Source organism: Scyliorhinus torazame, chromosome 7 (genome assembly GCF_047496885.1).
Source record: "Scyliorhinus torazame isolate Kashiwa2021f chromosome 7, sScyTor2.1, whole genome shotgun sequence".
Lineage (NCBI taxonomy): Eukaryota > Metazoa > Chordata > Chondrichthyes > Carcharhiniformes > Scyliorhinidae > Scyliorhinus > Scyliorhinus torazame.
In genome coordinates this window covers 71,565,701-71,590,990 of record NC_092713.1, presented here as the reverse complement: position 1 = coordinate 71,590,990, position 25,290 = coordinate 71,565,701, and the positions used below count along the sequence as shown (strand labels likewise).

Here is a 25,290-nt window from a genome sequence, read left to right as displayed (position 1 = left end):
TCCATCCATCCCCTCAGTTCAAACTTAACATTCTCAAGAATCAAGAATTCCAACAGTTCCACCCGCCACGCCAGAACACAGGGTGGAGAGGCTGCTCTCCATCCCAACAGGATCCGCCTTCAGGCGATCAACGAGGCGAAGGCTACAACATCTGCCTCTGCACCCGTTTCCAACCCTGGCTGGTCCGACACCCCGAATATGGCCTCTTGAGGGCCGGGGTCCAGTTTCACGTACACCACTTTAGAGATTACCCTAAAAACCTCCTTCCAGTAATCCTCCAGCTCCCCCCCCCTCCACCACCACACACACACACACACACACACACACACACACACACACACACAAAGTTCACACATATCTTCTACCCCCTCAAAGAACCGGCTCATCCTCACCCTAGTGAGGTGTGCTCTATATATCACCTTCAGCTGTATCAGCCCTAACCTCGCGCACGAGATGGAGGCGTTCACTCTCCGGAGCACCTCACACCAGAACCCCTCCTCCATACCCTCTCCCAACTCTTCCTCCCACTTTGCTTCCAGTGGTGCCTTCTCCTCTTCCAAAATAGCCCCGTAAACTGCCAACACTACCCCCTTCTCCAGCCCCCCTGTTGTCAGCACCTCCTCCAGCAATGTGGAGGCCGGCTCCACCGGGAATATATTGGTCTTTTTTAAGAATGACGGCGAGACTCAATGTTTACTATTATTAAGGAGTAAATTGGACAGTAGCCTCTGGCATTTGTACTTGCAGGCAAACACGGAAATCAGGAAATTTCTAGCCAGTTTACATAGAAACATACATTGAAAATAGAAGCAGGAGAAAGCCATTCGGCCCTTCAAACCTGCTCGGCCATTCATTATGATCATGGCTGATCATCAAGTTCAATACTCTGATGCCGCCTTCCCCCTTATCCATTGATCTCTTTAGCCCCAAGAGCTATATCTAATGCCTCCTTGAAATTGCGCAACATTTTGGCTTCCCTACTTTCTGTGGTAGTGAATTTCACAGATTCAACACTCTCTGGGTGAAGAAATTTCTCCTCGCCTTACATTATATCCTCAACTATGACCCCTCGTTCTGGATTCCCACACCATTGGGAACATTCTTTCTGAATCTACCCTGTCTAATCCTGATAGAATTTTGTACGTTTCTATGAGATCCCCTCTCACTCTTCTAAACTCCAATTAATATAATTATAACCGATTTAGCCTCTCGTCATTTGGCATCCCATCATCCCAGGAGAGACTAAATTGGTTGCTCCACAAACCTTCACAGGCATGTATCTCATTGAGGGACTCTGCATTCAAACACCTAAGGGAAGATGCAATACATACCCACAAAACACACCAGAAAAATCTTGGACTTGTGTCTTCTAAGTGTAATGTGTGATAAATCTTAATTGCTGACAGATAATCTCTTTGGCCCTGAAAATGGTCCTTTTGGAAGCGTGAGACCTGTTCCTTCTCCGAATGTAGTTATTGTTGGAGAAATTCTTTATTTGTGGCTTTGACCTTTCTTAATTCAGTTTTTATTTCCTTTTCCTTATTTTACTTAATGTACATGATTTTAACTTCCATTTCCTGCTTCAAACTCTGCAGCTGAAGTTTTACAGGGTAGTGATGGTCCTGTCCACTGGCTGGAAGTTGGGGGAAGTCTTGACTGAATTTTGTGTTCTTCTGGCAATTAACTGCTTGTAGTTGGAGCTTCAGCTCCTTCAGGGAGGATGTCCCATTCCCAAGAGCTGCTAAATCAAGAAGGCTGGCAGTACTTCAGACCCAGGAGCGCTACTGTGAGCAGCAGCACTGCTGGAACCGCAGCACTGCTGGAACTGCAGCAGGTCAAAACTATCCAACATGGAGGAAGCCCTGGGATTGAGGTGAGTTTTTGTGGGGGCCGTGAGGGGTGGGTGAATCATGAGAGCAAGGGAGGGTAGTTTTTCAGTGTGGGCCTTGGGAGGGCCGCTGTTGACAAGCCCACAGGGAGGCTGCTAGCATATACCTGTCTTGCAATGTAGCAAAGTTCCTCCTAAACTCAGTCCTAAATCTACTTCCCCTTATTTTGAGGCTATGCCCCCTAGTTCTGCTTTCACCCGCCAGTGGAAACAACCTGCCCGCATCTATCCTATCTATTCCCTTCATAATCTTATATGTTTCTATAAGATCCCCCCCCCCCCCCCCCCGCATCCTTCTAAATTCCAACGAGTACAGTCCCAGTCTACTCAACCTCTCCTCGTAATCCAACCCCTTCAGCTCTGGGATTAACCTAGTGAATCTCCTCTGCCTTCCCCGCCTGCATGCTCCCTATCCCTTTGGCCAGCTCCTCCAGCCCAATCGGGGCCCCCAATCCCGCCACCAGTCCCTCCTCCACCTTCGGAAACCTCAATTGGTCCAGAAAGCAACCCATCCCTCCCTCCTTCAGTGGGGGCTCGGACCGATACATAGCCAGGGGTTCAATCGCCAGTGCGAAGAGCAGGGGGGACAGGGGACACCCCTGCCTCGTCCCTCGGTGCAACCAAAAGTACTCAGACCTCCACTTGTTCGTGGCCACACTCGCCATCGGGACCTCGTACAACAGCCTAACCCACCTGACAAACCCCTCCCCAAACCCGAACCTCTTCCGCACCTCCCACAAGTACCCCCACTCTACCCTATCGAAGGCCTTCTCCGCGTCCATCGCCGCCACTATCTCCGCCTCCCCCTCCCTCGCCAACATCATAATAACATTCAGGAGCCTCCGGACATTCGCGTTCAACTGCCTGCCCTTCACGAACCACGTCTGGTCTTTGTGGATCTCCTGCGGCACACAATCCTCAATTCTCGTGGCTAAGACCTTTGCCAGCACCTTGGCATCTACGTTTAACAACGAAATCGGCCTGTAAGATCCACACTGCAGGGGATCCTTGTCCCGCTTCAGGATCAAGGAGAACAGTGCCCGGGACATCGTTGGGGGCAAAGCCCCCCCCCCCCCCCCCCCCTTGCCTCATTGAAGGTCCTAACTAGCAACAGGTCCACATATTTTACATAAAATTCAACCGGGAAACCGTCCGGCCCCGGTGCCTTCCACGCCTGCATGCTCCCTATCCCTTTGGCCAGCTCCTTCAGCCCAATCGGGGCCCCCAATCCCGCCACCAGCCCCTCCTCCACCTTCGGAAACCTCAATTGGTCCAGCAAGCGACCCATCCCTCCCTCCTTCAGTGGGGGCTCGGACCGATACAGTTCCTCATAAAAGTCCCTGAAGACCCCATTGATGACAACCCCACTCCGCACCACACTCCCTCCCCTATCCTGAACTCCCCCGATCTCCCTCGCCGCGTCCTGCTCCCGAAGCTGATGCGCCTTGCCTTTTCCCCATACTCCTAAATCGCCCTGTGGGCCTTCCTCCACTGCGCCTCCGCCTTCCTGGTGGTCAACAGGTCGTATTAGGCCTGGAGGCTACGCCTTTTCCTCAACAGTCCCTCCTCTGGCACCTCCGCATACCTCCTGTCTACCCTCACCATCTCCCCCACCAGCCTCTCCCTCTCCCTCTGCTCGCTCCTCTCCTTGTGGGCCCTAATGGAGATCAGCTCTCCCCTAACCACCGCCTTCAGCGCCTCCCATACCATCCTTGTTATCGTTGGCCTCCAGGTATCTCTCTATGCTTCCTCGGACCCGCTCACTCACCTCCTCGTCCGCCAACAGCCCCACTTCCAAGCGCCACAATGGGCGCTGGTCCCTCTCCTCCCCCAGGTCTAGGTCGACCCAATGTGAGGCGTGATCCAAAATGGCTATCGCCGAGTACTCTGTATCCTCTACTCTCGCTATCAGCGCCCTACTCATAATAAAAAAGTCGATCCGGGAATATGCCTTATGAACAAGCGAGAAGAATGAAAATTCCCTAGCCCCCGGCCTTGCAAATCTACAAGGGTCCACCCCTCCCATCTGGTCCATAAACCCCCTCAGCACTTTAGCCGCCGCCGGCTTCCTACCCATCCTAGACCTGGAGCGATCCAGTGCCGGATCCAACACCGTGTTAAAGTCTCCCCCCACTTCCAAGTCCGGGATCCGACCCAACATGCGCCGCATACAACCCGCATCGTTCCAGTTCGGGGCGCACATGTTGACCAGCATCACCCACTCCCCTTGCAGCTTACTACTTACCATTACGTACCTGCCGCCATTGTCTGCCTCCATTGTCTGTCACAATGCTCGTCGCCTCGAACGGCACCCTCTTTCCCACCAAGATCGCCACACACCCCACCCCCCCCCCCCACCCCCGATTTTTGGCATCCAGCCCCGAATGAAACACCTGACCTACCCACCCCTTCCTCAATCTTACCTGGTCTGCCACCTTCAGTTGTGTCTTCTGGAGCATGATCATATCCGCCTTCAGCCCCTTCAGGTGCGCGAACACCCGGGCCCGCTTGACCGGCCCGTTCAGTCCCCTTACATTCCAGGTTATCAGCCGGATCAGGGGGCTACCCACCCCCCTCCCCTGCCGACTAGCCATCATCCCTCCTCGGCCAGCCACATGCCCGCACCCCACGCCCGGCCCGTTCCCCACGGCGGCAGACCCCCGTCCCAACCCCCTCTACGCGCTCCAGCTCCCTCTTGACCATACCAGCAGCAACCCGGTCCCCCCACCCCCAGCTAGGACCCCTCCTAGCTGCTTTGCTCCCCCCATTGCACTCCCGCAAGTCAGCTGACTGCTGCTGACCCCGGCCACTCCCGCCTCTCCTTCGACTCCTCCCATTGTGGGACATACCCTCCACCTCCATTACCCATCAGCAGGCCCTCTGCCTCCCCTTTCCATCACAAGCGCGGGAAACAACCCTTGCTTACCCACCCCGGCCCTGCCCCCTCCAGCCTTCAGCGTGGGGAAAAGCCCGCGCTTTCCACCTGCCCGGCCACGCCACCTCTGACGCAGCTCCTTTTACAGGCCCAGTTCCCTCACCCCCGACTCGGGCCTCACCCTCCCCCGCGGGGCCCCATCCCCCCTACCGGCTATCCACCCCTACTCCATTTACTTACCCCCCTCCAAGAGCCCACCCGACAGACCCAACCAAAACAGTGCCCAACCACCCTAACCACCCACACCGAACCAAAAAGAAACAAGAGCAAAGAACCCCCCCATAAAATGTAACACACCAACAGCAATCCCCGCCCACCCATCTCGACCCTCAGTTTGTTCAGACCCTCGGCCTGAACAAAGGCCCACGCCTCCTCCGGGGACTCAAAATAATGGTGCCGGTCCTTGTAAGTGACCCACAGTCGCGCCGGCTGCAGCATGCCAAACTTCATCCCCTCCCTGTGCAGCACCGCCTTTGCCCGGTTGTACCCGGCCCTCCTCTTCGTCACCTCCTCACTCCAGTCCTGATATATTTGAACCTTCGCGTTCTCCCACCTGCTGCTCCTCTCCTCCTTGGCCCACCTGAGCACACACTCCCGATCAGCGAACCAATGAAACCGCACCAGCACCGCCCGCGGCGGCTCGTTAGCCTTGGGCCTTCTCGCCAGCACTCTATGGGCCCCTTCCAGCTCAAGGGGCCCCTGGAAGGACCCCAGTCCCATCAGTGAGTTTAACATGGTGACCACATAAGCCCCCCGGTCCGACCCCTCCAGCCCCTCCGGGAGGCCCAGGATCCGCAAATTCCTCCGCTTCAACCGATTCTCCATCTCCTCGAACCGTTCCTGCCATTTCTTGTGGAGCGCCTCATGCACCTCCATCTTTACTGCAAGGCCTAAGATCTCGTCCTCGTTGTCGGACCTCGTGGATCGCCACCCCCTGGGCCGTCTGGGTCTCCAGCAGCTTGTCGATAGAAGCCTTCATCGGCTCCAGCAGGTCCGCTTTGAGCTCCCTGAAGCAGCGCTGGATAGCCTCCTGCGCCCACTGCATCCACGCTGCCTGGTCCCCGCCCGCCGCCATCTTGCTCTTCTTCCCTCGCACTTTCTTTGGGTTCACCACCACTTTTTTAGTCGCCCCGCTCCTGGTCCAAGCCATACACTGTCGGGGGAATATTGCAATCTTCTTCCCACACCGGCAAATGTCGAAAAAATTCCGTTGGGGGCCCTGAAAAGAGCCCAAAAGTCCGTTCCAAGCAGGAGCTGCCAAATGTGCGACTTAGCTCTGCATGGCCGCAACCGGAGTTCCCAGCTAGGCTTTTCAGAGACACAGATGGAATTAAAGCATTGCAAAAGTTTGGGCTAATTGACATTTATTCATATTAAAAAGATAGATAATTAGAGACATTGTGTTTAGCTTAGTAAGATTATGTCGTTAATGGGAAGAACCAGGGGCTGAAGCAGTCAGGTGTTGACGTTTGATAGTTTTTGGCTGGAAGGAGGACTGAGAAGATTTCTGAAGAATGTAACCAGAGAATCTGCATTATTCTGATAGAGTGCCATGTGTTTCTCTTTCAAGCAGTTTCAAAAGATCTCTCGAAGTGGAGTATTTAAGACATCTCTATACAGCATATAGTTAAATATATTTTAATATTGTGTTAGTAATAAAGTTTGTTTCAATAAACCATATCTCTATTTTGCGTGAAATCACTCCTGAAGCGAGGTATCCTTTCTTCAGTGTTACAAAATGAAAATAAAATATTGGGATTTCTGTCCAGTATCCTAGCAACTGTTGGGGTCTGGTCCGGGATTGTAATAGCTGCTGGTAAATCAACAGTGGTGGTAGGCAGAGGCTCTTAATTGGCTTCTTAAGGAGCTCAATTGACCTAAGGGAGAGAGGGCCATTACCATTCCCACCCCAGGTAAAATGCTTTAACACCATGCGTATAAGGTCATCTTGACTGGATTCTGCTTTGTTGAGTCTTTATTGAGAGGAATAATTTACATGCATCATTCTTCAGCACAAAAGAATCTCAACATTCAAAACTAAGCTTAGCTTTTATATTTCATCTTTCAGGACTTTAGGGTGTACTTATGAAGTGTAGTCACTGTTTAAATGTAGGAAATACAGCAAACAATTTGCCAATGATCTCCCATGAACAGCAATGTGGTATTGTCTAGATAATCTTTTTTACTGATGTTGATTGAAGGATAAATATTGTCAGCACATTGATAGCTCCCATGCTGCTCTTTAAAATAGTGCCGTGGGATCTTTTGCACTTCAGACTGGGCCTCATTTCAGTGTCTCATCTGAATGAATGCACTTCTGACAGTGCATCACACCTTTATTACAGGGCTGGAGTGCCAGCCTTGATTAATTTCTCATGTCTCTGCAGTGGGACTTGAAACCAGAAGCGGGAAAGTTACCATCTGAGCCATGACTCACACTAAAAGAAAAATGCATAACTGGAACGCAAGCCTGAGTAATATTAAAGAGAAATTGCTGGGAATATTCAGCATATGAAAATGAAATGAAAATCGCTTATTTGTAGGCTTCAATGAAGTCTTCAATGAAGTTATGTGAAAAGCCCCTAGTCGCCACATTCCGGCGCCTGTTTGGGGAGGCTGGTACGGGAATTGAACCGTGCTGCTGGCCTGCCTTGGTCTGCTTTCAAAGCCAGCAATTTAGCCCTGTGCTAAACCAGCATATCAGGTGTGGGGAGAGCAACTGAGTTAACATTTCACGTTGATTACTTTTCATCAGATTTTCAATATAAACAGTATTTTGCTTGTGCAGCAGGCCTATTACTAACCGTAATAGTTGACTGTTACTATGGTCACTGTTTTAAGATAAATGTAGAAGTTAAATTTATGTTTTATTTCTTGCATTTCATTGTTTTTGCTGGTGTTTTGAGATTCTGTTCTGCAATTCATTGCAGTATTTTTTGTATGAACTGCAATGCAGTGGTAATGATGTATGGGGAGGACTTCTTGTGGCCATATGGTAGACGGGTGTGTACTCTGGCTCCCACACGGGGAAGTTCTTTTCAACCCGAAGATCCTGACGTCCAAAAGTTTATTTTCAAACATCTGACTGTAAACAGCACTTGCTTGTTTATTTAGAAGTGGGATATTTTGGTTTAAAATTTTTTGGCATGTGGCTGTTACGTTTGTATACATGGGTTTGTGCTATGTTATATTGTTACAGTGTTAAATGCATTGTACTGTATTATATGGCTTGTTCACCATTGCTCTTTGTTTCTTTTTTGTACTTGATAGAAATTATGTTTTAAAAGAAAAGGAAGATGTATGGGGAAATGTAATATTGCAAAATACATGTTTGCATTGAAGAACTAATAATTGTGATGTAATTGCTTATTGTTATTCAGTACTTAATTTACAGTTGAATAGGTGAAAATAATTTCCTCCATGTGTAAATTGAGCCAGCATGCAGCAACCACCATTTAACTTAATAAAATTTATTGATTTGATTGATTGAGTGATATTTATTGTGACCTGTACTGAAGTACAGTGAAAAGTATTTTTCTGTGGCCAAGGGAACGTACACAGTGTGTATATGGTAGGCAAAAGAATAAGCGACAGAGTACATTGACAGTGGTGCATCAACAATTAGTGATTGGTAACAGTGCGGAACAAGGCCAAACAAGAGCAGCATAGGGCGCCGTGAATGGTGTCCTTACAGCGAACAGATTTGTCCAAAGGAGAGTCGTTGAGGAGTCTAGTAACTGTGGGGAAGAAGCTGTTCTTATGTCTGGATGTGTGGGTCTTCAGACTTCTGTATCTTCTGCCTGATGGAAGAATCTGGAAGAGGGCAAAGCCTGGGTTTGAGGGGTCTCAGACAATGTTGTCTGCCTTTCTGAGGCAGCAAGAGGTGTATACAGAATCAATGGGAGGATGGCAAGCTTGTGTGATGCGTTGGGCTGAGTTCACCACACTCTGTAGTTTCTTGCGATCGTGGGCCAAGCAGTTGCCATACTAAGCTGTCATGCAGCTGGATAGGATGCTCTCTATGGCACATCTGCAGAAGTTTGTGAGAGTTGATGCAGACATGCCAAATTTCTTTAGCTTCTGTAGGAAGTAGAGATGTTGTTGGGCTTTCTTTTTAAAAAAAAAATATATATTTTATTCAAATTTTTTCGGTCAAACAAGAACAGTACAGGATTTTCCCCTTTTTACAACTTTAAAACAATATAAATAATAATGACCGTTTTTTAAAAAACAAATAAATAATATATTAACTAAACGGCAACCGCCAACAACAAAATAATAACTCTCCAAGACAATAAAGTCCCACACGCCAGTATAAATAACTAATATACAAACAACTATAGGAAACCCCTGAGGGCCCGCCGGGCTACTAGGGACGCAAAGGCCAAAACATCGGCCTCTCTCGCCTCCTGCACTCCCGGCTCATCTGCAACCCCAAATATAGCCAACCCCCAGCCTGGTTCGACCCGGACCCCCACCACCTTTGAAATCACTTTTGCCACACCCACCCAGAACCCATGCAATACCGGACAGGACCAAAACATGTGGGTGTGGTTCGCCGGGCTTCATCTCCCACACCTATCCTCTACCCCGAAAAATTTACTCAGCCTTGCTCCCGTCATATGCGCCCTGTGTAGAACCTTGAATTGTATCAGGCTGAGCCTGGCACACGAGGACGAAGAGTTTACCCTACTTAGGGCATCTGCCCACAGCCCCTCCTCAATCTCTTCCCCAGCTCCTCCTCCCATTTTCCCTTCAGCTCCTCTACCATCGTCTCCCCCTCATCTCTCATTTCCCTATATATATCTGACACCCTATCATCACCCACCCATGCCCCGGAAATCACTCTGTCCTGGATCTCTTGCGCCGGGAGCTGCGGAAATTCCCTCACCTGTTGCCTCACAAATGCCCTCACTTGCATATAACGAAATGCATTCCCAGGTGGCAACCCATATTTTTCTGTCAGTGCTCCCAGACTCGCGAACGTCCCGTCTAAGAACAAGTCCTTCAATTTCGCAATTCCTGCTCGCTGCCAAGATTTAAATCCCCCATCTATCCTTCCCGATACGAACCTATGGTTGTTCCATATCGGGGACCACACTGAGGCACCCGTCACTCCCTTATGTCGTCTCCACTGCCCCCAAATTTTCAGTGTTGCCACCACCACTGGACTTGTGGTGTACTTTTTCGGGGAGAACGGTAAAGGCGCCGTCGCTAATGCTTGCAGGCAGGTTCCCCTACAGGACGCCATCTCTAGTCTTTTCCACGCCGCTCCCTCCCCTTCCCCCATCCACTTGCATTCCATTGATATATTGGCGGCCCAATAATAGTCACTTAAGCTCGGCAGTGCCAGTCCCCCCCCCTATCCCTGCTACGCTGCAGAAACCCCCTCTTCACTCTTGGGGTCTTCCCAGCCCACACAAAGCTCATAACGCTCTTATCCACTTTATTGAAAAAAGCCTTGGTAATCATCACAGGGAGGCACTGGAACACAAAAAGAAATCGCGGAAGGACCACCATTTTGACCGCCTGCACCCTGCCCGCCAGTGACAGGGGCACCATGTCCCATCTCCTAAAATCCTCTTCCATCTGCTCCACCAATCTTCCTAAATTAAGCTTATGCAAGGTTCCCCAGTTCCTGGCTATCTGGATCCCTAGGTACCGAAAATCCCTTGTTACTCTCCTCAGCGGCAAATCATCTATTCCCCTGCTCTGTTCCCCAGGGTGTATCACAAACAGCTCACTCTTCCCCATATGCAGTTTATATCCCGAAAATTCCCCAAACTCCCTGAGTGTCTGCATTATCTCGGGCATCCCCTCCACTGGGTCCGCGACATACAACAACAAATCATCCGCGTATAATGACACCCGGTGCTCTTCTCCTCCCCTAAGTACTCCCCTCCACTTCCTAGAGCCCCTCAGCGCTATGGCCAGTGGCTCAATTGCCAACGCAAACAGTATCGGGGACAGGGGACACCCCTGTTTTGTCCCTCTATATAGACGGAAGTAGTCAGATCTCTGCCTGTTTGTGATCACACTTGCCACCGGGACCCTATATAAAAGCTGAACCCACCCAATAAACCCCTCTCCAAATCCAAATCTCCTCAGCACTTCCCACAGGTAATCCCACTCCACTCTATCAAATGCTTTCTCAGCGTCCATCGCCACCACTATCTCCGCGCCTCCCTCCGGCGGGGACATCATCACACCTAGCAGCCTCTGTATATTAGTGTTCAACTGTCTCCCCTTAACAAACCCAGTTTGATCCTCGTGAACCACCCCTGGAACATAATCCTCGATCCTCGTCGCCATCACCTTGGCCAAGAGCTTGGCATCCACATTCAGAAGGGAGATAGGCCTGTAAGACCCGCACTGCAGCGGGTCTTTGTCCCTCTTCAGGAGCAACGATATCGTCGCCTCCGACATCGTCGGGGGCAACGTCCCCCCTTCCCTGGCCTCATTAAAGGTTCTCGTCAGAAGCGGGGCTAGTAGGTCCATGTATTTCCTATAAAATTCCACCGGGAACCCATCTGGTCCCGGGGCCTTCCCTGCCTGCATGCTCCCAATCCCTTTTACCACCTTCTCCACCTCAATCTGTGCTCCCAATCCTGTCCTCTCCTGCTCCTCCACCTTCGGGAATTCCAGCTGATCCAGGAAGTGCATCATTCCCTCCTTCCCTTCCGGGAGTTGAGCCTGATACAGCCTCTCATAAAATGCCTTAAACACCCCGTTCACCCTCTCTGCTCCCCGTTCCATCTCACCCTCGTCCCTCATCCCACCTATCTCCCTCGCCGCCCCTCTCTTCCTCAATTGTTGGGCCAGTAACCGGCTCGCCTTCTCTCCGCACTCGTACTGTACTCCCTGTGCCTTCCTCCATTGTGCCTCTGCCCTGCCCGTGGTCAGCAAGTCAAATTCCGTATGCAACCTTCGTCTTTCCCTGTACAGTCCCTCATCCGGAGCCTCTGCATATTGCCTATTCACCCTCAAAATTTCTCTCAACAATCGCTCCCTCTCTTTACTCTCTTGTTTCCCCTTATGGGCCTTTATGGAAATCAGTTCCCCTCTGACCACCGCCTTCAGTGCCTCCCAGACCACTCCCACCTGAACCTCTCCATCATCGTTAATCTCCAGGTACCTTTCGATACATCCCCTCACCCTTACACACACCCCCTCATCCGCCAACAGTCCCATATCTAATCTCCAGAGTGGGTGCCGTTCCTTTTCCTCTCCTACTACCAGATCTACCCAATGTGGGGCATGGTCCGAGATGGCTATGGCCGAATACTCCGTCCCTGTCACCTTCGGGATCAGTGCCCTTCCCAGGACAAAGAAGTCTATCTGAGAATACACCTTGTGGACATGGGAGAAGAAGGAAAACTCCCTACTCCTGGGCCTAGTGAATCTCCAGGGGTTTACTCCTCCCATCTGCTCCATGAAGTCCTTAAGCACCTTGGCCGCTGCCGGCCTCCTCCTGGTCCTAGACCTGGACCGGTCCAGCCCTGGATCCTGCACCGTTGAAATCTCCCCCATTACCAACTTTCCCACCTCCAGGTCCAGGATACGCCCCAGCATACGCTTCATGAAGTTTGCATCATCCCAGTTCGGGGCATATACGTTCACCAGAACCACCGCTTCCCCTTGTAATCTGCCACTCACCATCACATATCTACCCCCACTGTCCGCTACTATGGTCCTCGCCTCAAACACTACCCGTTTCCCCACTAATATAGCCACCCCTCTATTTTTCGCATCCAAGCCCGAATGAAATACCTGTCCCACCCATCCTTTACGTAATCTGACCTGATCCGCCAGTTTCAGATGCGTCTCCTGTAGCATGACCATATCTGCCTTTAATTTCTTTAGGTGCGCGAGTACCCTTGCCCTCTTAATCGGCCCATTCAGCCCTCTCACATTCCACGTGATCAACCGGGTCGGGGGGCTCTTTACCCCCCCCCCCCCCCCCCCCCCCCCCCCCCCCATGTCGACTAGCCATCCCCTTTTTTAGACCAGCTCCTCACCCGGTTCCCACGCTCCCATTTGTCCCCCCGACGGTGTCCTCCCGTCCCGACCACCCCGCCCCATAACAGCTCCCCCTTTCCCTTAGCAGCAGCAACCCAGTTAACCCCCCCTCCCCCTCCCCCCTCCGCTAGATCCCTTTCTAGCGTAATTGCTCCCCCATGTTACTCCCAGAAGTCAGCAAACTCTGGCTGACCTCGGCTTCCCCCGTTTATCCTTGGCCCCCCATTGTGTAAGGCCCCCTCCTTCCTGCGCTCCCTTTCCCGCCGCAATTACCATAGCGCGGGAACAAAGCCCGCGTTTCCCACTCGGCCCCGCCCCTAATGGCGCAGCTCCCTCTCTCCTTCCCCCTCTCCTTCCCCACCGGCGCCCACAGTTCACCATACCCCCCCACACGAGGGGAATAGAGAAAAGTTCCCCCCCCCCTTCCCCCTTCCCCGTCCCATACAATCCCCCCACTACTTTATTACAGAAACTCTTTCTCTCTCCAGTCTAGTCCAACTTCTCCTCTACAATAAATGTCCACGCCTCTTCTGCCGTCTTGAAGTAGTGATGTTTCCCTTGGTGTGTAACCCACAGTCTCGCTGGCTGCAGCATTCCAAATTTAACTTTCTTTCTATGTAGCACCGCCTTGGCCCGATTGAAACTCGCCCTCCTTCTCGCCACCTCCGCACTCCAATCCTGGTACACGCGGATCACCGCATTCTCCCACCTGCAGCTCCGTGTCTTTTTCGCCCATCTCAGGACCATCTCCCTGTCCTTATAGCGGTGAAACCTCACCATTATGACTCAAGGTATTTCTCCTGCCTTTGGTCTTCGCGCAAGGACTCTATATGCTCCCTCCACTTCCAAGGGGCCCGTCGGGGCCTCCGGTCCCATTAACGAGTGATGCAATGTGCTCACATATGCCCCGACGTCCGCCCCCTCTGCACCTTCGGGAAGACCCAAAACTCTTAAGTTCTTCCTCCTCGAGTTATTTTCCAGGGCTTCCAGCCTCTCTACACACCTTTTATGCAGTGCCTCGTGCGTCTCTATCTTCACCACCAGGCCCTGTAGTTCATCCTCATTCTCAGCAGCCTTTGCCTTCACATCACGAAGCTCCAACTCCTGGGTCTTCTGTGCCTCCTTTAGCCCTTCAATCGCCTGTAGCATCGGGGCCAACACCTCCTTCTTCAGCTCCTCCACACAGCGCCGCAGGAACTCTTGCTGTTCCGGGCCCCACACCGAACGGCCTCCTTCCGCCGCCATCTTACTTCGTGCTTCCCTTCCTTGCCGCTGCTCCTGAGGATCCTCTGCAATCCAGCCACTACTCTCTTCTTTCTCCATATATATCCGGGGGATTCCCTTCTATTTCACCGCACAATGGTTTTAGCCGTCAAAAATTGCCGTTGGGGCTCTTATCAAGAGCCCAAAAGTCCGTTCCAACGGGAGGTGCCAAAACGTGCGACTCAGCTGGGCATCGCCGCACCCGGAAGTTCTCGTTGGGCTTTCTTGACTGTTGCATCAACGTGAGTGGACCAGGACAGACTGTTGGTGATGGTGACCCCCAGGAACTTAAAGCTATCGACCATCTCTACTTTGGAGCCATTGATGTAGATGGGGGCGGGTGTCGTGTTACGTTTCCTGAAGTCGATGATCAGTTCCTTGGTCTTTCCAGCATTTAGAGAGAGGTTGTTTTCGGTACACCATGCAACCAAGTGATCTATCTCCCTCCTGTAATCTGATTCGTCGTTGTTTGAGATACGACCCACCACAGTCATATCATCTGCAAACTTATAAATTGAATTGGATTTGAATCTCGCCACATAGTCGTGTGTGTGTACAGGGAGTACAGTAAAGGACTGAGCACACTTCCTTGCGGGGCCCTGAGGTTGAGGACTATTGTGGAGGAGGTGTTGTTACCTATCCTGACAGATTGCAGTCTGTTGGTGAGGAAGTCAAAGATCCAGCTGCAAAACTATATGAGTCGGAACCCCCGGCGGATGCGGAAGGGTTGAGGCAATTTGTGGACCAGTTGAGGTTCCCGAGGGTTGAGGAGGGTCTGGTGGAGGGGCTGGCCCCCAGATCGAGTTAGAAGAAATTATTAAGGGGCTGGAGGGCGTTCAGTCGGGCAAAACCCCGGGGCTGCATGGCTTCCCCGTGGAATTTTTTAAAAAAGTTTCCGAGGCGTTGAGCCCACTACTGTTGAGGACCTTTAATGAGGCAAGAGAGAAGGGAATCCTCCCCCCTACAATGTCACAGGCCTCGATCTCACTTATTCTCAAACGGGAGAAGGACCCTGAACAGTGTGGGTCTTACAGGCCAATCTCGTTATAAATGTGGATGAAAATGAAAATTGCTTATTGTCACAAGTAGGCTTCAATGAAGTTACTGTGAAAAGCCCCTAGTCGCCACATTCCGGCGCCTGTTCGGGAAGGCTGTTACGGGAATTGAACCGTGCTGCTGGCCTGCCTTGGCATGCTTTCAAAGCCAGCGATTTTCTGCAATTTATCTCTGCTTCGCTTCACAAAATACCTATCATGTTCCTCCACGGACATAGCACAAGACATGTATCCCTAGAAAAGACAAATATGAAATATGCACCAGGATAAAATAAAGGATTACAAGATGAACAGAGTGAGAGCTTGCATAAATGCAGCTGTCCCGCGTGTTCTCTTTCTCCCCCCCCCCTCCCCCCCCCCCCCCCCCCCCCTCCTCCTCACCTCTGCATGTATTTTAAACCATGTAATGTTGTTTCTGGTAACCACCTTCATTTATATAGCTACGGATACAGGAGAGAATGGAGCAGATACCAAGCTTTTGTGGCATAATTAAAACAAATTATCAAAATCTTGGTTAAATAAATGGTTTGGAGAGCTTTTGGGGAGCTGGATTGAGTTCCATGCAGTAGTGATGAGATGATTAGATCCAAGTGACAGGAGATGCACTGGTGAGAGTCGGGGGATGCTGGAGGAGGACAAAAAGATTGGAAGGAGTTGGACGTGCTGAGACCTTGAAACGATTATCTGGATGAAAATGGAGATTTTAAATTCACTACAATGTAAATCAGCAATGATTCTGGTGATGGGAGGGTTTAGTGTGTAACAGAATATAGGCATTGAAATTTTGGATGTGGTGGATTAACAAAGGGAGAAGTTTGCAGAAAATCAATCTAAAGATGATAAAGAAATGGTGAAGATCGTTATGACCAGTTAAGAAGGAATGAACTGGCTCCCGGCTATTCAACTTTCTTTTGGTAACAACAAACATCTTAAGTTTCTTTTTCATGAGGCTATAGCATTTCCGAATCCAAATGTATTTAACTATTTACAGCAAGAAATAAGGAACCAATCAAATGAGATTTTCTTGTTAAAGAAAGAGCAAATTTATTAACCTGAGAATAGAATAATAAAAATGCAACATCGTGCACACGTATCAGAAATGAGGGAAGCTACGGCCCAATAAAAAATGTTAAAGAATATATGATTAGGTGCCCATTGATTTTCCTTGAGGTGTATATTTTAAACATTGCAACCGATTTAGGTTAGCTGATTTCTTGGATGTGGTCGGATGGAGGAGATGTTGCAATTACTGTGAGATCTCAATTTGCTGGTAGGCGTTGATAGCTGACTTCTTGAACCAGGTGACGCACACTTTTCCAAGGAGAGAGCACAGCTTTTTACCCTGTTTACTCTGCTGGAAACTTTCTTGATACTCCCTATGTTACTTGCAATCTCTCTGCAGTAGCTGCTGACTGACCTGTTCCACTTTACCCATTGTGTATTTCCAAGGGGTTTTGGGAGGCCTGTTTGCAGCAGCCAATGGTTCAGTATTCAGCACTTTGAATTTTAATGCATCTTCCTTGGACAGTTATGAGTGTTGATGGATTTCTGAATTATCGGAAATTGTCCCTCTCTTCACACTTCCCTGAGGATGTCTGAATTACTTTTCACCTCCCCCTGGGAAGGTGGCCTTGCATTTTAAGTCTGTTCTATCTCATTTCAAATTGCAAAATTTCTAGTCCATTGAATGTTGAAAAAGTCATTTTCAAAAATAAAAGGCACATGGGTTTCAGCACCAGTTAAGGTTAGGGAGAGATGTGGACAGTATTGTAATATGCTTGGATGGCAAATGAGATATGGAGCATGTAGCATTGTAGGTCTGAAAATGCCAGTCCTTCACTTGGCTCGTGCAAGGTCATTGCCAAATGTTTCAGGATGCATTTGGATGCAAGATCTGTTTGGGAAATTTCATCAACCTTGATTAGATTTTCTTGGAAAAAGTAATTGCTTCACAGGGCAAATGTGTAACAGACTCCAATTACAAATAGGGTGAATTGTAGATAAAATATAATTAATACAACTATTGTCCTATTGTCTCCATTGGTTCAATTAAGGTTTTACCAAAATTTTATTTTTTTAAATATGTTTTCACAGCCCGTGATGCTGATGAGAGAGAGCAGTGGATTCATGCATTAGAGGAAACCATTCTACGTCACACTCTGCAGTTCAGGGTAAGTTCCTTGTATTAGGTTATAATTGTCTCATCTCTGGGTATTAGTTTCACTGGAAATAATACAGAAACTATGTTGTTGCAGTTGTGGTTAAAGCTGTGTGGTGTTGAAAATCGGTGCTGTAAATCAGTGCTTGTTCACTGCTCTTGTAATAAAGTGCAGTATAATGATGATTGAGAGCTCTGAATGTTGACCTTGTATCAGATTTTATACTTAAGTTGTTGCATGGAGTAAAATGGCACAATTCATTGGAGTTGTTTTTGAGGGAAAAGTTTATTCTTGTACTCCTCCTGTTGGGACAGCTTCAAGCCTGAGGACTTGAATGAAAATCGCTTATTGTCACAAGTAGGCTTCAAATGAAGTTATTGTGAAAAGCCCCTAGTCGCCACATCTGGCGCCTGTTCGGGGAGGCTGGTACGGGAATTGAACCCACGCTGCTGGCCTGCCTTGGTCTGCTTTAAAAGCCAGCTCTTTAGCCCTGTGCTAAACCAGCCCCTTATTTTAATATCAGGGATTTCTAATTGACAGGAGAAAAGCCAAATGCTACCTTGATGTCAAAGGCAGTCACTTCCACTTGTGTTCAGCTCTTTTGTCATGTTTGAACCAAGGCTGTAATGAGGTCAGGACAAAGCAGCCGTTCGATTGCTCCCCCTTCCACAAATATGGTGTGCACCATCTACATGATGCACTGTTGTAACTTACTAAGGTTCCTTAGACAACACCCTCCAAACCCACGGCCACTACCATCTAGAAGGACAAGAGCAGCAGATACCTAGGAACCCCACCACCTAGAGGTTCCTCTTCAAATCACTCACCACCCTGACTTAGAAATATAGTGCCGCTCCTTCACTGTCGCTGGGGCAACATCCCTAACTCCCTCCCTAACAGTACAGTGGGTGTACCTACACCCCAAGGACTTCAGCGGTTCAAGAAGACAACTCACCACCACTTTCAGAAGGGCAACTAGGGATGGGCAATAAATGCTGGCCTAACCAGCGACGCCCATATCGCATAAATGAACAAAGCAAAAGGAGTGGAGTGACCCTGGCGGAACCCAAACTGAACATCAGTGAGCTGAGTAAGTGGTAACAAAAAAAACTATAATGCTTCAAGGTTTCAGTTAAATTTTCTTTCTCTGTGAACACTGAAATCTGTCATTCAAGAGTCATTTTGGTCTCGATGTTTAAAGGGAAGCAGGGAGAGAACAATGTGCATGTTAGCAGTTGGGAAAACTGGAAATGCTGGGAAGGCAGAGGAATCTGTCAAAATTGAACACCCAAGAACTCATTAGATAAGGATGTTTTTTAACTCTCTGCTTTCCCACTCCCCACCTGCCAATCGTGGCAGGTGGCCATGTTGAAGGTCATTGTAAGATGTTTGGATTTGGAGCTACAAGCACTTAAGATAGACAGTCAACTATTTGTAAGTAATTTTAAGATAGTGAAGCAACAGTTTAGATACGATGCATTAATTCATTAGACAGAAAAGATATGCGACCTTTGTTAATATACCCTTTTTCTGAGGGCTTGTAACTTACCCAGTGTCAATCACCTATTTAAACCCTTCTGACCAATGGGTATAGGACCCAAAATGTCAGGGTGGTTACCTCCTCCCCTGTTCATTATCCTGCTTGAGGTCAAGTTTTTAGTTTACATCAGGTCATTTCCTGGTCCTTTCTGAACACTTTCAATGATACGGGGGCACACAAGATGGTATGCTACCAACTGTCAACATGGCAGCCTGAACCAAGTGACCCTGACCTTTCCAGATACTGTTAGAAATTGCCTTTCCAAAGAGAGAATCAATGCTGTTTCACCAAGCCCATCCAAGTTCTATACTGTACCAAAAATACCAACTAACTAAAGACCTCAATTTCTTGCAGTTGCTCGGCTGCCAGATGGGAAAGCCTGTGGTAGGAAGCAATTAACTGACCGATAAGGATGGTCCCTGGCGGTTTAAAAAAATTATTTTCCAACTAAGAGGTAATTTAGTGTGGCCAATTCACCTACCCTGCACATCTTTTTGGGTTGTGGGGGTGAGACCCACGCAGACACTGGGAGAACGTGCAAACTCCACACGGACAGTGACCCGGGGCCGGGATCAAAACCGGGTCCTCGGTGCCGTAAGACCGCAGTGCTAACCACTGCACCACCGTGCTGCCCATTGATCCCTGGCTGTTGAGGAGATTGAGCTTTAGTGTGGAAGCAGCAACCATGGCAATGATGATGGAGGGAGAGATCATAAGGGGTGTTGTGGGGGGAGGGGGGACTTTGACTGCCCTGGGGAGAAGTTATCGCAGAAAAATTGGAGGTTGGGGAGATCACAACATGTTGTGGAGTTGGCACTTTCAAAACCTCAGACAATGCTGAGCCATTTGAATAATTTCCTTCTCTGAATCAGAGTTGTGTGCTAACCTTGACTCCGTGATATCTTCTTCAATCAGAAGGTTGTAGGCTCAAACACCAATTCATAATATGAGAGCATAATTTGAGCTGAAATGTGCAAAACTGAATAAATGCTGCATTTGCGGTTCTGCCATTTTACAGATAAGACATTAAACCAAAGCCCTCTCTACCCTCTCTGGGTGGATGTAAAAGATTCTGTGGCATTATTCCACAAGAATAAAGGAGTTATTCTAATGTTCTGGCCAATATTGATCCCTCAGTCAAAAGCACTAAAACACATTGGGCGCGATTCTCTGGTCTCATTTCGCTCTCACTTGAGCGAAACGAGGCCGGTGAATAGCGGGAGAGGCCGAAAACGAGAACTTTGTCAGGTGTCAAGCAGTTTGCGATGCAACCGGGCTGCTCCCGTAGGCAAAATCGGGATCTTGCTGTAATGTGGCGTGAAACCAATTGTCACCACTTAAGCCCTATTTCCATACAATTGACAGGAGCCACCCCTTATCCAACGGCCTCCCATGATTCATCGGCCACCCCAGCAAGTAGTCACGCTGGTGCTGATTAGCATTCCTTTTTAAGAATGTGAACCTGTGGGGAGCCGAGGAGGTGAGTAGCCATCTTTGCTCACAAGCAAAGAGCCCATGGGCGCTAGTTCTTGGGGGATAAGAGGTACCTGCTAAGGACCTAGCTAATGATGACAGTACTGAGACCGGAGACCTGGTACAGCGAGGCACACGCGGCAAACCAGGCTGTCATAGAGTGGTGCATCGGACTCCAATGCACTCCAATACACCCCCTGAAGGGTCGCCCGCTTTGCAGTGGTCTCCACAACCTCGCTCAGAAGCGAGGCAACGAGATGGAGGTTGGGGATGAGGATCATGTGGCCACCTCAGAGGAGGATGATGAGGCGGCGCCAGACCAGTAGGGGCTGAAGGACGAGCCCTGGGTGGAATAATAATCTTTATTATTGACGCAAGTAGGCTGTGACAATAAGTTGTTGTGAAAATCAACACATTCCGGCCCCTGTTTGGGTACAAGGAGGGAGAATTCAGAGTGCCCAAATTACCTATTTGCGTTGCCGGCCTCACTGCGCCGAGCGCCAGGAAGCTCACGGCAATTCCTGCTCACTACCACACTTGGACACGAGAATCATGTCCATTATCTCATTGATGTTTGTAGTTCCTGGCTGTGTTACTGCCTTTCCCTGCATTACAAGAGTATCTACACTTCAAATGTACTTTATTGGCTGTGATGTCCTGAGGTTATGAAAGATGCAATATGGCTTTTCCATGCAAGGTCTTGTCCTGAGTTGGTTCTTCATCCATCATGTTTATACACTTTCTTGTTTTATATGACCAGCTATGTGTTTAGAGTTTTAAATGGTGCGCGCAGTTTCAATATATTTTCTTGAAGCAGTTCTGTAAAAGCTTTTGAAATTTGCTTGCTTTCCAGCTGAACTTTGATCTTGGAATGTCATTGAATTACAATTGCAGCTGGTGCTTCGTGTTTTTCGTTATCAGTTGACTGAGTCCCAGTCACAGGTGGTTTATGTTGGCACCCAGCTTCCAAGGCATGATTGACTCTATTGGATATTTTCTATTCTGTTGACGAGTAATTGCATAAGCATGAAACCTGTTCCTATGCGCACCAAAAAGGATTGTCGTCACCATTTGATTTAAATATTTTTATTGAAGTTTTCCCATTTTAACAAATTGTGCAACAAACCCTCACAATACAGCACAGAATAAATGTCTCAGCATACATCAATATAAAAGAGGACAGGAGAACAACAAAGATGTGGAGGTTAGGTGGATTGACCATGCTAAATTGCCCCTGAGTGTCCAAAGGTTAGGTGGGGTTATAGGGATAGGACGGGGGAGTGGGTCCAGGTAGGTGGCTCTTTCTGAGGATTGGTGTAGACTTGATGGAATGAATAGCCTCCTGGACTGTGGGGATTCTATAATACATATGGTTCTGTATAATCATTAAGCTTGGTGCCTCCGTATGCATGATGGATATATTAAAGAAGGAGGGGGAGGAGAAAAAGGCGAGGAAAGATGGTAAAATGGCGCACTCCTTCCCACATAGCGAGTGCTCGCACTGCCCACAAGATTCCAGCATAAGACCTTCACGCCATGTTTCAGTGCACGCCAGAACACAACTCCCTTGGCTCCAGTCATACCAGAGGCATCAATAACACACCCTTACCTCACCCTCTCAGATACAAGACCTGTTTGTACCTTTTGTACGATCGTCAGCGATTCTTTAACAGATACAAAAATTACAGAAAATATTCGTCAGGACGTAGTTCTACATATAGCCACCATATGCAACAAATCCCCCCAACTCCGGCACTGCAGGGAATGATCATCAACCCACACAATTACATGGAGAAGACCAGCAGAAGTTTATCCTGCTGGTTCGGATTATGATCGGTGCGGTCAGTACCTCCCAACTAACAATGACAGGATTTTAAAAAAAAGTACCACCAGACAAAAAGGGAAGAAAAAGCTGCTCATTCGAAGTCTCATCCAGCCACACAGGGCATTCTGGCCCAGAAGAAACCTCCCAAGCATAAGGGGGACAACAGGATGGCAACCACAGTACAAGACCTGTCCTGGCGCCTCACACACAGGAGTCAGGAAACCCAGAACATGCCAGGTCACTACTCTCAGCCTCACTCCTCTCTCACCACATCCGAGACAGTGCATCATCATCAGAAGGTTCATACCGTTCTCCAGCAAGGAGACCCCACCCACAAGGAGAAGAAGATTCAAGAAGACATTGTTACGGTACATGGACCAAACACCAATTTAATATTAGGAAACCGGACAAGACCCCAAGAATTTTTTAATTTTGGAAACTGAGTAAAGGATACTCCATTCCAGGAGTGATTCCTCTGGCAACTGGGATCTTTGATATTAAAACAAACTTTCTTATATAAATATACCAAATTGTGTCCTGCATTGGCACGCTACTACCCAAATAAGGTAAAGGAACCCCCAAAAGAGAGGAACACCAGGATTAGCCAAAGAATGCCAGACTAGGACGAGCATCGTCCACCATCACAAAAGGGATACTAGGGGCAGAGTAGAATAGCCTCAACAGAGACAAAACACTGCTTCCCTGGGGAGCCCTGACTTCCAAAAGGAGGGCATTCAAGAAATCACTATATAAGCCCACTTGGAGGAGGTCGCCTGTCTCTCCCACTCAGTGTACCCTCAAATCGAAGAAGGGCTTGAACGACACCGATCCACAGCACCCAGTCTTTCACTCAAACTCTAGAACGCATGAATTATTACCTCCCCAGTGAAACCCTATCTCAAGAGGGGGAGCAAACCAGGAACCCCCAAAAGGGGACAACTCTGGGAAGGGAAACACTCTCCTCCATCCAACAAACTCTCTGCCTGACCAAAGTAAACACAATTACTCCTGCCCTAACCTACCTGATCAAATGTCTACTGACACTACCATTGCATCCAAGAGAATATTGAAGAAGACAAGCCGAACCAGGATTAACCGATTACACCCAAGCATGCACCATTACACATTTTCCCTATTCCAACAGCTCCAGAGATGCCAACCATAAGGAAGAATCACGAGGAACCCAGTCCTTTCTAGGATACATGATCTGTCCAGACTTTCGTAGGAAATGAGCACTGATTCCATAAACCCTAAATCACAAAAATACAAAAGCAAGGACATAGTTCTAACTGGGTGCTTTCCTCATCCAAAGTGAGGATTTGCATAGCCATACCACCCACTACCCTGCAATGGTGCCACTCATCTTCTCTGAAAACGAAATGAGAGGTATCTGAAATGTACTCCCTCTTTGTAAATACAAGGATTACAGCACAGAGAAAAAAGGCAAGACTATGCACAAACGTCATGTCACAGTACTGACTCAGTATGGTTTTTGCCATAAGAGGATAACAGGTGACCATCGCCTCTGGCTCATGGACCCTTGCCAGGAAAAAGGACCATGACATACAATCAGCGGCATAGTCACAAGGAAATAAAGTTCAAGATTAATGATGAACTACAGGATAATCCAGAAAGGCCAAATCTATGACAGGATTGTTGCGCAGCATTCAGGATCCCTCCAAGGCTCCATTAAATGCTGTTGTCCTGGAACCCAGGCTGCAAAAAGGTTAGGCCTTGGCGGGAGGCGACGACCTCCAACTCCCCTTGATGACCATCAATGACAAGACAACACAAGGCCAGTGATCAGGGTCTCCAACAGATCCCATGCCTCAAAGACCAGTTACAATGTGCTCCATTGAACTCAAAATGCCCAGCCTTCAAGTTGAGACTGTGAAAGCATGGCAGTCAATTCTCAAATTTGACCGGGTACTCGTAACCCGCTCCCCTCCGAGTTGGGTGCAATGACGTTCCCGTACAACCCCAACTCCCCGAATCAGTCAGGATAAATGTCATACCATACAACAGGATTTCCAAGGACCGAAGGCGAGCCCTCACCGGTGAGATTGCCCCATCGAGCAATGGCATTCTTTTCTCTGCTGCCATTCCGCTTCCACTATTCTCTTGAGGATATTTTGCCAAAGCGAGCACCAACAACCTGTGACATGGAGCCAAGATTATCGTCCACAATATCATTCATAATGGCAACCATTATCACAATGCTGACAGGACTGCCGGGGGAAGCAAAACTGCCATAGCAAGCTGGGCCCCAGCCCACCGCCTCCAATCAGATGAGGATTTTTTTGACTTAACTAAGCTCCTCCATCATCAAAATCCCCCAGTGACATACTGCAATACATTTGCACCAAAAGCAAATAATTATGGGATGTGAATAAGGATTAAAAGACTAGTAGCACCAGAGCTCACAAAAACACAGCTGCTTCCCCACTCAAATCACATGACAACCCCCACCCCCACCACCATTTAATCTTTTCTGGCAATCTTCCAAGCAAGAAAAGTGTCCCTCAACCTCCCTGCTAAGTGACTTAGAATTTTGATGTGTTTTAAGAAATGATGGAAGCAGAGATGGGTTGTTTCGTGTTTTAAGTTAATTCTGGTCCAGTACCTAAGAGGTATCATGGAGTATTTATTTGCAGTGCTTTGATATGATTGTGGAATTGTTTGAATTCTAACATTGTGTTTTGTATTACTTTCGTATTCGTATGTGTAGGAAAGGATGAATATTTGATTATCCCCAATAAATGATGCTACTCATTCTTTGCATGTATTTCAGCTTCCACATACAAACTTCCTCTCTAGCTGCCATATCAAATGTCTATCATTTTAAAGATCTTGATTAGATTGCTCCTCAATTATAAATCAAATTTGATTTTTTTGGGTTCAGTGACCAAAATGCCACGCCACATGGGGTCTGAACAAAGCTCTGTTTAACTGAAGCATTATTTCCTCATTTTTCCACTCTCTCCGGTTAAAGACCAACATTTTATTAGCCCTTTTGACCATTTTTTGTACCTCTCAGTAACTTTTTGTTGCTAGTAAATGGCCACTTCAATTGTAGACCAAGAAAAGTAGATGTATGTTGATAAATGTCTGTTTTAACGCAATAGATTGTTTC

The 25,290-nt window shown here is 48.4% G+C and overlaps 1 protein-coding gene across 3 annotated transcripts in view; it reads left to right on the top strand.

Moving 5' to 3' along the window:
• The window catches only part of osbpl9 (oxysterol binding protein-like 9), a 353,537-nt gene that overhangs the window by 143,668 nt on the left and 184,579 nt on the right, over positions 1 to 25,290 (top strand). For all 3 annotated transcript variants that reach the window (XM_072510896.1, XM_072510895.1, XM_072510897.1), the window contains exon 4: positions 17,255 to 17,331. In XM_072510896.1, the coding sequence (XP_072366997.1) occupies positions 17,255 to 17,331 (77 nt within the window). The remainder of the gene's footprint in view (positions 1 to 17,254; positions 17,332 to 25,290) is intronic.